Raw genomic sequence first — 15,123 nt, 5'->3', positions numbered from 1 at the left:
TATCCTTGTGGGGACTCTCCATAGGCGTAATGGTTTTTCTGCTGTACAGACTGTATTTTCTATCGCCATACACCTAAACCTACCCCTTACAGGAAACTTTCTGCATTTTTAGATTTTCAAAAAACTTAATTCTGTGTGATTAGCTTGTTTACCCGTGGAGACCTCAATTTAGGTTTCACCGTGACATGAGTCCCCATGAGTCTGTGTGTAATACAGGTTTAAGTCCCCACCAGAATAGAAAAACAGGTACACACACACACACACTTGCACTCACACACACTCATGCACGCGCACATGCACACTCGCACTCACACACACACACACACACACACAAGAAATCTTTCTAAATGAAAGATGTGTTTCTGTGTGTTGTCTTGTGAAGGTGAGGAGGACAACACTGCGATTGTTTGGTTCTGGCTTCACGAGGGAAACCCTCAGCGCTGTCCGTCCTGCGGCTCGCACTACAAACTGGTCCATCACGAGCTGCCACACTGAGCTGGACCACACAAACACTAAACCTCTGCAGAAACCACTGCGTGCCTATGCCAAACATGTACAGGAGTCAATAATAAAATCATTTAATACAATCAATGCGTCACAAAGTTTTTTTTGTTCCATTGTAATGTGAAAAAAAATGTTGGAAATAGAGGTAATTGCAACTTTTTTTCTCACAATGCTCAGGATTAAAGTCAGAATTGCAAGAGAAAAACTCAATTCAGACTTTCTTGTTTTTCTTGCGTTTATATCTTACAATTCTAAATTTTTATATTGCTCATATCACTTCTGAGTTTATAGCTTGCAATTGTTTTTTTGTTTCCAAAAAATAGAAAATAAAAAGATAATTGCAATATACACTCACCGGCCACTTTATTAGGTACACCGGTTCAATTGCTTGGTAACACAAATTGCTAATCAGCCGACAAATCTGCAGCAACTGCGTGATGCTATCATGTAAATATGGACCAAAATCTCTGAGGAATGTTTCCAACACCTTGTTGAATCTATGCCACGAAGAATTAAGGCAGTTCTGAAGGCAAAAGGGGGTCCAACCCGGTACTAGCAAAGTGTACCTAATAAAGTGGCCAGTGAGTGTATATTGCAATTTGTATCTCACACTGTGGACTTTTTAAGTTTTGGATTAAATTTAAAAGTCCTGTTTTCTTTTCTGAGAGTTTTGATCTCATTTATTTTTTTTGTTGTCAATTTCGAGTCTCTCAATTCATGGTGGCAACAAGCTTTCAAATGATCCACTAAATCCAACTAAAGTATACAGGGGGAAAAAATCACGACATCAAATCTAGAAAAAAATGTGTTTATTTACAACTTACAAACACAGGAAAAATGTCGGCATTTGTTTGACTGCTTCCTTCAGCACTCACACAACGGCACAGCAACTAAATCTCACACACGTGTGTGATGAGCGGGTTAAGACTGATGGAGTTGAACTTGAACTCGAATCAAACTCATTATTTGTATTGGACATAAATTATTACTTAGAATGTTATCAGTGGCATTTTATTTGATTCTGTAATCATGCAAACTTCTAAACACCCGTAAGACTTTGCATTGCCACTCCAGTATATGAACATTATAACAGCGTTTTCATCAGACACGTTCTGCTGCTGCTATCAGATTTTGATACTTACTCAAACTTCTAAAAAACGAAACACAAAAAAACTCAAAACAATCTGTGTGTGTGTGTGTTTTCAGTTAAGGCACATGACACAAAAGTGGTTTAAGATCCTGCAAGGACACACACCACTTCCTTTGAACAAAATTATGTGCAGAACAAAATGATTCTGCATCAATATTCATCCAGTACACCCTGAAGTGAATCTGAACAATATGCCAAAATGTTTTCAAAAAAGTCACACAACGTTTAGCAAATCCAACATCTTAGTATCTGTTGCATCCAGAGGCGTTAGTTTGTGAAGTCATTTAGAATAAAATCATATTCTATGTAATGAAATAAAATAAAAAAACAAAGGTTTTGTAATGCTAACATTAGTTAAATACTATTGTTAACAAACAATAGCATTTAATAATCTCAGTGTAATTTTTAAATATACATTTTAACAGTAATAGTAATATAACAGTAGTTAATGCATTTTGACTGAATAATGAACAGTGCATTTATAAATTAACATTTAATTTTTTCACTATGCTGAATTTAAATACAAAATTAAAATACAGTTGTTCATTTTTCGTTTATGATACTGATGTTAATGTATAGAACCTTACTGTAGTGTGTTGCATGTTTAAAGGAGTATTTCTCCCAGAAATGAATATTAGCTGAAAAAATGTCCTCACCTTCAGATCATCCAAGATTAGGATGAGTTTGTTTGTAGAAATGTTGCATTGCATCAGTGTCTCAGCAATGGATGCTCTGCAGTGAATGGGTGCCGTCAGAATGAGAGTCCAAACAGCTGATAAAAACATCACAATAATCCACAAGTAATCCACAGCACTCCAGTCCATCAGTTAATGACTTGAGAAGGAGAGACAACTGATTTGATGTGAGAGACAATAGGAGATGGACTTTTTCACTGGAGGAAGCGTTGTTATGGATTCGTATTTTAGTCAGAAGCAACGGTTTGAAGTTAAAAACATCTTAATGCTGGATTAGTTTCAGCTTTTGTCTTCTCCAGATGTTAACTGATGGACTGGAGTGCTGTGGATTACTTGTGGATTATTGCGATGTTTTTATCAGCTGTTTGGACTCTCATTCTGACGGCACCCATTCATTGCAGAGCATCCATTGCTGAGACACTGATGCAATGCTACATTTCTCCAAACCTGATGAAGAAAAAAAATCATCCTAATTTTGGATGATCTGAGAGTGAGTACATTTCCAGCCATTTTTGGGTGAACTATTTCCCCTCTCCCACTCCAAAAAAAAAAAAAAAAGAGAAAAAGAAAGAAAGAGGGGAAAAAAGGAGAAATCGTTTAATGCTCACTAGCACACAAATATCACGCAAACTTTGAGTAAGTAACAAAACTCTGATATACAAATACGGTTTACATATTTCAGTCCCACTGGGACATTGTTTTTGCAGATAAGTGTCTTTATTCAAATCGTAACTGATGATTATTTAGATGCATAATAAACATTTCTATGCTAATTTTGAAAACAACTCGAAGGCAGCAGTCACACAATGAAGTACGCAAATGTTTCTGCAGGCTGAAGCGTGTGGTACCTGTGTCTCACATACGGTCGGATTGCTTGTTTTGTGCTCGCTGACGTCAGACGAGGTTGAAGCCCTGGGTGTGTTCGATGGCATGCAGCAGTTTCTCTTTGAGTGTCTCCTTATTAGTGTACTTGGGCAGATCCAGCAGGTTGAAGCATGTGTGCGCTACAGGGAAATAGTGCTTTCCGCCACCGGTGGGCTGGATCACTAACACCAGGCTCTTCATGCCCAGGATGGGGATTCGGTCGCTGCCCGTGAGGAACACTAGTGTAAATGACAGGAAGACAACATCAAAACGTGAGCTTGAGGTTCTGAGCATAACCTTTCAGAGACAGCTAGGTAAAGTTACTTAAACACCATACTTTGCCCAGGTGATTAATCACAGTACATTAAGACAAAAGTTTTCTGCAAATGTTATGTTTCCTGTCAAATGTTATGCACATGAGTATCTAATTGAATATTCACTAATTTGCATACATTTCCAGAAAAGCCACATTCAAAACTGTCCTTGTTTGATTTTGTTGACATATTAGAATTAAAGGTTTTACGGAGGGGCTTTGGGTTTCTCTTTTTATCGCTTCATAAATCAGAAAATACTGTCAACACATAAAAACACATTTCACTATTCAGGAATAAAATGTTTTATAAATCAGGTGAATAATATATGAACAAACCCCTCTATAAAAACAGAATATAGATAGGAATAAAAATGTTATGTTTAGTGTAGGTAAATATTACTGAAGTGGAGGAAAAAAAACTCATTTTGAGAAAAGCCTTTAAAGATATGTTCTGTAATCAAAATCTACAGACATAAATAGATGCAAAGTGCAATAATAAAATCAGATGAACAAATATGAACAAACTTCTCTGTTAACATTTCAGAATATAGATATGAATGAAACTGCAAATTTTGGTGTGTATAAGTGTTACTGAAGTGAAGGGAAAAAAAAACTTATTTTGAGATTACACTAAACATTGTAATCAAAATCTAAAGATGCACACATAAAGTGCAACAATAAAACCAGCCGAATGATAGATGAACAAACCGTTCTGTAAAAACCTTCAGAATACAGATAGGAATAAAACTAAAGTTTGGTACAAGTAAGAGCTGCTGAAGTGCACCAGACTCTCAGCCTTTAAAGGAGACATATTATGCCCCTTTTTACAATATGTAATTACTGGGTTAATCTTTGTCACGTTTCCTTGGTTGGTAGATGCACCGGGGACCTGATTATAGCACTTAAAACCTGGAAAAGTCAGATTTTCATGACATGTGACTTTTAAACATGCAGGATGCATTGCAAATATATAAAATAATCACTTAAATGTATATTTTGGATGTTCTCTCTCCACTAGTCTGAAAGAGGACGTTACAAAACCAGTGCTGACCAGTGTAGGAAAACACAATGATTTTGCCTGTAGTGCAAGAACACTGAAAAGAGGGATAATTGTACAAATCTGAGGTCCTGTTCAGAGCAGATGAATGATGTGCTGGACACTGTGTAAATATATACTCAAAGATGGTTCACTTACACAGGAACTGTTTCTTCTTCTCCAAAGGCAGCTCGTGAAACACTTCCCAGAATATCTTGATGGTGGGGTGATTGGCCCAGTACTCGCCCTTATACTCTGTGCTCTGAGAATCAATACAGTCACGCAGAACACTTACAACCTCAACAAACTACAGTAGCAAAACATTTCCAAACACTAGGCTTGGGAATCAAAAATCAATTCCAATTACAGAATCGGATACATGTTGTAAAATTAAAATTTTAATTCCACTTATCAATTCCTGTGTGCGCATATTTTATTTTTATGTGGCGAAAAGGCGCTGTTAAAAATGTATTTGTATTTGAATCATTCATTCAAAAGATTTATTCAAAAACACTGATTCATCCAGTAATGAAACAAGTAAATATTGAGTGAGTCATTGAATCATTTCATTTATAAATTCCATGAGATTTTGTTTAGTTGTCTAATATTCTTGCTTCAGAATTGTGAGAGAATTATACAACCTCCATTTAAAAAAAAAAGTCTAAATTTATCCAGAATCATGCAGCTCTATTTTGCACACAAACAGCTCTTAAATGAGTCCAGATTTGATGTAGCCGGCTGATTTTTGTTCATGGTATTCAGCAGCAATTAAATGTTTTGCAAAAAGAGACAGAATAAATATGTTTGATATCTAAATGTTTGACTTCATTTTTTTTACCCACATTGGAATCGAAACTGGGAATCGATAAGAATCGGAATCGATTAAATTCAAACGATACCCAACCCTACCAAACACACACTGTCGGTTTACAGCACAAAACCAGCTGCAGTCTGAGCAAATGACACTATCAGCTGGTACAGTTCATCCACAGTTAATTTTTACCTTCTCTAACTCCTTCCAGTCATAATTGGTGTTTCCTATGACCATGGCCTGCAGTTCACTGGGCTGGAAAAGCTCTAGAACTTTCCCTCCACACACTTTGTGAAATCCCGCGTAGAAAGCACTGAACTGAGGAGCCACGGAGGTGTTGAATATATAATCGACGTAGGCATTGACGAACTCCTGCCTGGATAGGTTGAATAGGTTAAACCATTTAGTTAGGCAAAAATATAAATCAAATCACAAATACTGGAGTTTATATGTGAACTGAAGTCAGTTAGTGTCAAACAACATGTCGTGTTGAGTGAATGTATTATATTATGGTGCATATAATACCTGTTGGACTTGTTGACGCTGATGTCTGTCCCGTTGGGAACCAGCTCCAATACCTCTGTGGTGCCAAAAATTTCCTCTGTTACCTGTCATCATAAAATAAAAATGACCATATATGCATGTATTTTTTTTTTAATGAATCACGCATTTAAAGACCGACATTATGTACAAACAGCTTGTTCTTACTGTGAAATTCAGGCAGAAAGTGTCTTCCAGATCATCCTCCGTATAATCCAGCAGCTGCTGAAGACTCCTGAAGATCCACAGACACAGATAGAGAAAACCATTGATGAGGATCACATTTAAACTAATCCAAGATTATTACTTAACCCTATAAAGCTAACAGTATTATATTTGATGCACACATTCACACATGGCCTCTAAATGATCAAAACTTTGCTGAACAATATGTTGTACACAATCTACTACGTGCATTCTGATGTGAGTGTCAAATATGAACATCAGGCTTTTGAGGTACAATTCTCAATCTTCATTGTATTGCATTGCATTATATGTTTTGACTAAATGAATGAGTTGCGTCCAAATCATTCTGTCTAACGTCAGAAGTTTAAGGACTAGGGAAGAAAGTTTTAGGTCACAGTTCTTTCATAGTAAAGCAAACATCTCAAACAGTCAAGGTACATTTGATATTTCATAATATGAGCCCTTTATGCTCTGGAAATATTAAGCACAACACAGAAAATCAAAGTCTCATCTGAAACAAACCCACCTTCCTACATCAGGCATGAGCTCCTTCAGGTCCTCTAGAGTGGGAGTTTCCTTCAGGAGTTTCTTGTACAGCGCTAGTGGGAAGTTCAGCTCCACTATAGTGAGGTTATAGATGGCCAATCCACAAACCACACCGATCAGATGGAACAAGTCAATGTCTTCAAATGTCTGCCATGTGTGAGATTGACATTTTCTCATCTTACACTACAGTAACATCATCAGTAGCATATCTGATATACCTTGTGAATGAGGCATGTATGTATATATTAGGGCTGCACGATTAATCGCATGCGATATTTAACTCGCATCTTATCAGCAAAGCCGGTTCTGTAATCAGCGGTAAATCTCCATCACCTGCGTGCTTTCACATTGAGCAGCATTAACTACACAGAGCCATTGTTCACTGATGAGCTTCGCTAAACCACGTTCATATTCGCTCGATTTTTTGCGCAGCTCCTCAGTGAACAACGGCTCTGTGTAGTTAATGCCGCTCAATGTGAAAGCACGCAGGTGATGGAGATTTACCGCTGATTACAGAACCGTCTTTACTGATAATATGCATTGCTAAGAACTTCATTTAGACAACTTTAAAGATGATTTTCTCAATATTTAGATTTTTTTGCACCCTCAGATTCCAGATTTTCAAATAGTTGTATCTCGGCTAAATATTGTCCTATCCTAACAAACCATACATCAATGGAAAGCTAATTTATTCAATTATTTATTTATTCATATTATTTCGAACAATTGACCCTTATGACTGGTTTTGTGGTCCAGGGTCACATATATATATATATATATATATATATATATATTATATCATATAGTATATATTTGTTATAAGATTGTCATTTTCTCAAGCAACTTGTTTTTCGATTCACTTCAATACATTTTGTTTGCCAAAAATTGAATGGGTTTGTTTAATTGACATTCGACTAAAAGATTAATTCAATTCTTAATGTTTTAAGGCTTAATATACACAACACAGAATTTCTGAAAAAAATTAAACCTTTTATATTATTGTAAAAAAAAAAATTGTTTTTATGAATTCAGATGATTAGACATGTTTTTTGATTATTAAAATTGAATTTAACAATTCAAATGGAATTCAGAAAAATTAAAACAAAAAACAGAATTTGGTAAAAATTCTAGAAAAAGGGTAATTCATAGGGACCTAAAAATGTAATTAGTTTTTTAAACTTTCAATAAATTGATGTTAAACAGTTTAATGAATTGGCCATAGCTTTTGTTTTGATTACTAACATTTAACTTAATCATTGACAAAAAAAAAAAAAAAAAAAAAAGGAATCCAGAAAAAATGAAAATGTAGGAAAAAATAAACGGATTTCGTTGGGTCCTAAACGACTTTAGAATTTTTTTTCTTGAAGGACACTGAGTGTGGGCATTTGTGCTTTTTTTACTGTACCTTGTGAGCGAACCAGATGAGTCTGGACTCCTCGTAGTATCTGAACATCCCATATTTAGGGTCCAAGAGTTCTTTCATGATGAGCAGGAAGAACTCTTTTCTCACACCACCAGCGTCTACGGCCTCCTCTCCAACGAAGATCACCTGCAGAACAACACAATTAAAAACCGCCAAAGCAGCACTAAAGAGGAACAGATTGACACCAAGTCATTTACCTTGAGCGGCTTCTTGTAATCAACGTTTTTGGACTTCCTCAGCACCTCCATGGAGTCCCCGACCACGTTTTCTCGGCGTACGATGAGGATGAGGCAGGGGTTTACTGACTCCACTCCTCCACCGGACAGGAACAGAGAGTGTAAGTTCTGTCTCTGAGCCTGATCCACCGCCATCTGATCACAAACAGCACTGTCAGCTCACCGCGGTAAAACATGATGTCAAATCATCAGATGAGGCAGATCACTCTCACCTGCATCTGGATCACAGCATCAGTCTGAAGCAGCGCCGTCTTTGCCTGAGCATCAAAAACAAATGGGTATTTGCACATGGTCACCTGAGAGTCCATGACCTGCACAAAACAGACAACGAGAGACAGGAGAATGTGAGGATGTTATTGTATGTCTGTCCACAGCATTATGACTACTGCATTTACTGGAATTTAAGTTGCATTTTTTATCATCTGAAACGTGCTTCAGATGATTCATCATCTATCCAAAATGCACTAAACAGAAGCCAACATATTGAAGTACAACGCCTTGTATACATAATAAACTATAGCTTAGCAACCAAATATTACATTGTGAACATGGACACATTTGAATTTGTGCTGAATCATAGAGAGAAATGAGCCTAAGTTTATTTGTATAGCACATTTCCCACAAGTTGGCAATTAAGTTTTGGCCTCGCGTTTACAACACATGTTGTTTATAATGAATACCACTAAAATGTATCTTTATATTTTATACTTACATTTTTCATTCTCAAATTTAAAGCATTTATTGTGGAGTGAGGAGAAATAAAACACGTTTATCCACCTTTTTCTTCAATGCGGAAGTAAGCCTATGGGCGAGACTTCCGGTTTATTAGCCGCTATAGGGAAATAACGAGAAGAAAAACAACGTGCAGTAAACAGTAAAACTGTTTGCACTACAAACCAGTGTGTTCACAATTAAGATGATACATTAAAATAATATGGTAAGACACACCAATTTTCAATATCAAGCAGCAAAACGAACTGTTTTGTTCAGCTAAAAATAGCTGGACGCGGATGAGACCAGAAGCTAGACCCATAGAATTTACAAAAGGCCGCAACCCATTTTTACGGCAAGAAAAAGGTGGATAGTGTTTGTAAATGTTTTTACATTTTATTTACTGGTATTTTACATTATTACGGAATGAAATAATAAAATGTGACAGATGTGAATTATCAGTGTTGTCTGTTTTTATCTGTTATTTTCTCTCAACAATGCAAAAACTTTGGTAATTCGGTATTTTGGTAATACCGTATTTTGGTAATACGGTAATTCACAGATTGAAAGATGCAGAAAAGTGTAATTTTTAAACCACTAGTGGCAGCAAACAGATCATCCAAAATAATAGTAAGTTTCAAACATGACCCCATTCAGTTTGGTGCAGTTAGTAGCAAAGAATTTACACACTTCACAATGTAGTTACTGTAAATGATCATAAAATTCAGAAGTGTATAATGATTTCCTTTGAACAATGCAGAAAACTCACCACAGAGAACATCTGCTGCTGAAACCAGGTGACATAATCATTCCTGATGTCAATGAGCTCATCCAACTCATGAATATAAAACTTGTCATACTGGATGATCTGGCCAGCACGCTCATTAACCTGCAGCACGAAAATCAGAATGATATTAGCAAATAATAAAAATAACTGCATTTCACCTCTTCTCTAGCCTGCTTCCTAATCTAGTTGCATAATAAAGCTGCAATTGTGCATTATGACTATCGTTGGTTCTTTGACAAATAGCTTTGGATAAAAGCATCTGCTAACTGCTAAATGTAAAGCAATATTACAGAATTTCCTTTTTCAAAAGACAGGATGTGTTCCAATTCACAAATTTATGCGACACACACTAAAATGATTCATGTTTCTGAATAATGTAAAGAACATCACCAGAGTATATAGTAGAAATGATGGCATACTCTTTTAATGTACTATGATTTGGGACACACTAATTCTAATTTTAGTATTTAGGACGGATCTTATGTGAATTGGGGCACAGCCAATACGTTTACAAACTGTGGTGCTCACCGAGTGGAGGACCTCCAAGAATTTTAACTGCTAAATGTAAAGCAATATTACAGAATTTCCTTTTTCAAAAGACAGGATGTGTTCCAATTCACAAATTTATGCGACACACACTAAAATGATTCATGTTTCTGAATAATGTAAAGAACATCACCAGAGTATATAGTAGAAATGATGGCATACTCTTTTAATGTACTATGATTTGGGACACACTAATTCTAATTTTAGTATTTAGGACGGATGTTATGTGAATTGGGGCACAGCCAATACGTTTACAAACTGTGGTGCTCACCGAGTGGAGGACCTCCAGGAATTTGAGTGAGGTGTGCAGGAAGCAGGTGAAGATCCTCTGTTCAGAAAGAGGAATTCCCAGTTTCTGCATCCGCAGCAGATACACCACCACCTCCTTGTACAGCTCCACCAGCCTCTGGAAGACAGCTGGCTCAAACTTTGACCACCAGTTTCCTTAAAAAACACAAAAATAACAACGATTGATTGAAAATGTCAACAAAAACCACTCATGTGAAATGCGCAGGCTACAGATTTTAACCACAGGCTAGCCTGAAAGTTTGAAGTAGCTGTAAAATCTTGAAGTCTAAAGTTTGGGTGGTTTTACATGCATGCATGTAGATAGCATGAAAATTTGGGGGAGAAAATGTGCATATTTGGCAAGAAAGTGTCACAATGCAAAAAAAAAAAAGAAAAAAAAGAAAAGAAAGGATGATTAGTAGATATAATTTTTTTTTCATTTAATATTGGGGTGAAGCATGATGACTCAGACATTTCCCTAATGAGATTAAAATTAATTAATTAAATTAAAAGGGAAAATTATCCCTTAGAAAGAAATTATTCTTAAGCCTTCATTTTTTTGAGAAGTGTAGTTGTGATAAATGAAATGCTTCAGAAATACCTAACAATGTGCAGAGGTTGACCATTGCCTATTGTACACTAATAGTGCACTAAGCAATTGGTAAATGTGGCCATTGTGTACATGCATGCAGTTGCAAACTTGTTTTTTCACTTCAAAAAACAAAACCAGCCTAGAATGTAAAGATCCAACTGGTCTGGAAATTTTCCTATGCAGGCGAAGAAGTCTTAAAGAATCTGTGAAGTATATTTGTGTCCTCCATTAATGAAGAACAGTCTAAAAATGCTTCACTTTATAAATGTGACCCTGGACAACAAAACCAGTCATAAGGGTCAATTGATTTTTGGCATAAAAGAAAAATCAATAATTTTAACCCATACAATGTATTGTTGGCTATTGCTACAAATATACCCCAGCGACTTAAGACTGCTTTTGTGCTCCAGGGTCACATATAGCCTTTCTGTGCTCAGCCAACGTATGATACAGGGCAAGTTTGGTAAAATAGCTGTTTTTGGCCAACCTAAATATTATTTGGTGTTATGATGAAGCCCAACAAACAGAACTCCTCTCATAGAAGATGGGACATACCGAGCACTTTGAGGGGGGCGTCTTTCAGGCTTACGACGGCCTTGGCGAAGGGAATAGTGAGGGTTGTGTAGTTGTTGGGGTTGCTGAGGAGCGGACACTCGGGCAGCGTGAGGTACAGTCTCAGAGCCTCAATGTCTGGAGGAGAACTGCTCAATCTGGGGAGGAGATTCTTCTCCAAACTAGCAGCTACCTGTATTAGGATTAGCCATGCACTGGTTACAACAAGAATGAAGAGCACTTAGCAATACAACCAATAATGAAAGTTTGCTGAATATTTACTCACCCTTAAGTCATCAAACAGTTTGTTTCTTTATCAGATTTGGAGAAATGTAGCATCACTTGCTCATCAATAGATGCTCTGCAGTGAATGGGTGCCGTCAGAATGAGAGTCCAAACAGCTGATAAAAACATCACAATAATCCACAAGCAATCCAAAGCACTCCAGTCCATCAGTTAATGCTGCGTGTTTGTAAGAAACAAATCCTTCATTAAGATGTTTTTAATTTCAAACCACTGCTTCTGGCTAAAATATGAGTCCTCTATCCATAATATTGCTTTCTTCAGTGAAAGTCATCTGATCTGAATCAGGAGAGAAATCTGCACAGATCAAGCAGTTTACAAGACAAAACAGCCCGAAACAGCTCTAAACAAATATGTGGGTGGATTTTCATGTGAGAGGACAAAAGGAGATGGACTTTTTCACTGGAGGAAGCAATATTATGGATTCATGTTTTGGCCAGAAGCAAAGGTCTAAAGTTTACAAGCCTTAAAGATGGATTTGTTTCTTACAAACATGCAGCTTCTCACTTCACAAGATGTTAACTGATGGACTGGAGTGGTGTGGATTACTTGTGGATTATTGTGATGTTTTTATCAGCTGTTTGGACTCTCATTCTGACGGCACCCATTCACTGCAGAGCATCCATTGCTGAGACACTGATGCAATGCTACATTTCTCCAAATCTGATGAAGAGACAAACTCATCCTAATCTTGGACGGCCTGAGGGAGAGTACACTTCCAGCAAATATTAATTTTTGGAAAAACTTCTCCTTTAGAGTTACCGTACGTCTTCTGAATGAGATAAAATGACAAAAAAACAAGTGACTCACAATTTGTGAGATTTGTGGGTAATCGGGCTGGATGAGTCTGTGGTAGAGCAGGCGAGCCGTGTTAACGTCTATACCTGAGCACTTACTGTTAGTGCTGTAGTGATCTGGATTACTGCAGAACAAAACACTCTCATTAGAGAAAAGATCATTTTACACAGAGTAATATAACGTATTAAATGCATAACGGCTTAGTTACCTTCCAGACAGAAAGCTTCCATTGAGACAACTTGCTGAAGAGAACACAAGATCAATCTCACTACAAGAGACATAAAACACATTATCAGTATGATGGACTGTTTTATTAAGTTCTTTCATTTGAATTTAGGTTACATTTAGACTGAGTTTCATCGACACGCCTTAATTTAATAATGAATGTAAAAAGCAGTACTTGGTGATTTCTGGTGATAGTCTCCCATAGCCGTGATTGAGCCATTTTTGGATGAGGTCATCACTGAGCGTGTATATCTGTCCATCAGGTCTGGTTATCCTCAGATCAACTGGAGGGCTGTCGTCCTACAGCAATACAGCGGAGTCATTTAAACAGGAACATCAGCGAGTGGCTAATCGCTACAACAGGAACTGGACAAACTAACACATACGGCACATTTTTAAAATACATTTCACAGTTTTGGACGATGACCTGTTATGTTACCATGTAAAACAGGATTTGGGCTGACTGGAAATAATTCTTATAATTTCATCCAGATAAAACACAATACCTGTGGATTGTCCTTTTACCATATAATACCATAAAACAAATACAAACTAGACAGTTGTTCCTGTTTCATTTTGGTACCATCACAGAAATATTATTGTAAATATAAGCATCTCATTGGATATTAAGCAGTTGTTCAAGTTGTTCACACTTTGGTCCTTCATTCACTGTATGATTTTAAGGCAACATGAAATTAAAGCTGACCTTACTTTCTTTCTAATTAAATGTCCCTGGTCTTAATGCACATAACTCATCAGTAGGGCTGAACGATTTTGGAAAATAATCTAATTGCGATTTTTTTTTACCAATATTGCGATTTAATATGCAATAATTTTTTTAAAGCTCTTTATGTTCTGTATTATTCAACAAAGACAAGCTATAAATCATTGTATAGTATGACCAACACAATATTAGATAGATTAAACATAAATGTTCTTTTCTGTAGGCCAGGCCTATATGTTGCGATGAAATTAGGTGATGCATGAATTGATATGAATGACATTTTTATTTAACAACTACAATCACAGTATATTGACTGATTTGTTGAACTTCCAACCTTGTAAGCATGTAATAATTATGACTACATAAAGCACTGACAAATAAGCCTGGTGTAAACATTAATATGAAAGTCAGTAACAAATCACACAAACTAAAGCAGATTGCAGAAATATAAAAACAAATCTGTTGCTTCACACTACTTTAGGTATTCAAAGTCACTGTAATAAACATATGTAAACATGTGCATTGCACTAAACACTGTCTGTTAACTTTAAATTAGTGGTTCTCAAACTTTTTTGGTCGTGCCCCCCTTTAAACCTATAAAAAAATCTGACCCCCCCTTTCCCGAATCACCATTCCACCTCAGACTACCAAATAATTTCACTAAACATTATGAAAAATTATTGTTTGTGGGTTTCATGCTGTCCGCTAAGGCATAGGACACACACAGGCTTTCCTCCTCACCAACGACATTAAACACGTGTCTACACCAGACACGAGCGGCAAAATACAGTAGAACCATTATAATCAGTGACACTGTGTACTCTGGATGCGGCGCGGCGCGATAAAACCCGACATTAAACTGATGCCTTGTTCTATTTATGACGTACTGACACAAAGTTAAAATGATTCGCAATGGTCACTTTGTCGCGTCCAGTGTAGAGCTGTTGCAGTGCGACTCGACAACTGTAGTGTCCGGTATAGACACGGTGAGTGTAGCCGAGAGCAAGATATGCCTCATCATATTTTATGCATTTAGCTTTTAAATGACCAGCACCTGCCTGGGTCTGTGCGACTTCATCTATGGCTTTTCTCTTCGCTTTCACAAACCAATCCATCTCCCATTCTAAGTTACGTCCTTTGGCTGTTTACTGTTTTATTTCTTTTCTTTTTCTGCTGATGGCCGGCGCTCGACTTGAAGCAGCGCTGCTTGGACCGATGGGTGCGTGTCATCAAAGTACTGCGAGAGCTATAAGAGAGCGCGGACGTCTCCTTATGCTTTCTCTCGCCGTACTT

The 15,123-nt window shown here is 36.9% G+C and overlaps 2 protein-coding genes across 5 annotated transcripts in view; one reads left to right on the top strand and one right to left on the bottom strand.

Annotated features, from left to right (window-relative positions):
• The window catches only part of cox5b2 (cytochrome c oxidase subunit 5B2), a 2,446-nt gene extending 1,868 nt beyond the window's left edge, over positions 1–578 (top strand). The window contains exon 4 of the mRNA XM_016487331.1: positions 383–578. Within this exon, the coding sequence (XP_016342817.1) occupies positions 383–495 (113 nt within the window). The 3' untranslated portion in view covers positions 496–578. The remainder of the gene's footprint in view (positions 1–382) is intronic.
• Positions 579–1,059: 481 nt separating this feature from the next.
• Positions 1,060–15,123, bottom strand: part of LOC107689351 (probable E3 ubiquitin-protein ligase HERC4) — a 23,552-nt gene continuing 9,488 nt past the window's right edge. For 3 of the 4 annotated variants that reach the window (XM_016487306.1, XM_016487305.1, XM_016487308.1), the window contains exons 10-24: positions 13,282–13,406; positions 13,090–13,149; positions 12,894–13,005; positions 11,784–11,973; positions 10,620–10,792; positions 9,785–9,904; positions 8,517–8,615; positions 8,266–8,439; positions 8,051–8,194; positions 6,626–6,792; positions 6,082–6,148; positions 5,899–5,981; positions 5,566–5,749; positions 4,722–4,824; positions 2,875–3,452 (exon numbers count right to left, since the gene is read on the bottom strand). In XM_016487306.1, coding sequence (XP_016342792.1) covers positions 3,244–3,452; positions 4,722–4,824; positions 5,566–5,749; positions 5,899–5,981; positions 6,082–6,148; positions 6,626–6,792; positions 8,051–8,194; positions 8,266–8,439; positions 8,517–8,615; positions 9,785–9,904; positions 10,620–10,792; positions 11,784–11,973; positions 12,894–13,005; positions 13,090–13,149; positions 13,282–13,406 — 2,010 coding nt within the window. In that variant the 3' untranslated portion in view covers positions 2,875–3,243. Of the gene's footprint in view, positions 1,261–2,874; positions 3,453–4,721; positions 4,825–5,565; positions 5,750–5,898; positions 5,982–6,081; positions 6,149–6,625; positions 6,793–8,050; positions 8,195–8,265; positions 8,440–8,516; positions 8,616–9,784; positions 9,905–10,619; positions 10,793–11,783; positions 11,974–12,893; positions 13,006–13,089; positions 13,150–13,281; positions 13,407–15,123 lie in introns of those variants that run through there. The other variant, XM_016487307.1, reaches the window with a different exon arrangement.

This window comes from Sinocyclocheilus anshuiensis, unplaced genomic scaffold (genome assembly GCF_001515605.1).
Source record: "Sinocyclocheilus anshuiensis isolate Anshui unplaced genomic scaffold, SAMN03320099.WGS_v1.1 scaffold709, whole genome shotgun sequence".
NCBI classification, from domain to species: Eukaryota; Metazoa; Chordata; class Actinopteri; order Cypriniformes; family Cyprinidae; genus Sinocyclocheilus; species Sinocyclocheilus anshuiensis.
The sequence above is the reverse complement of the archived record's forward strand: the minus strand, read 5'-3'. Positions and strand labels throughout refer to the sequence as shown.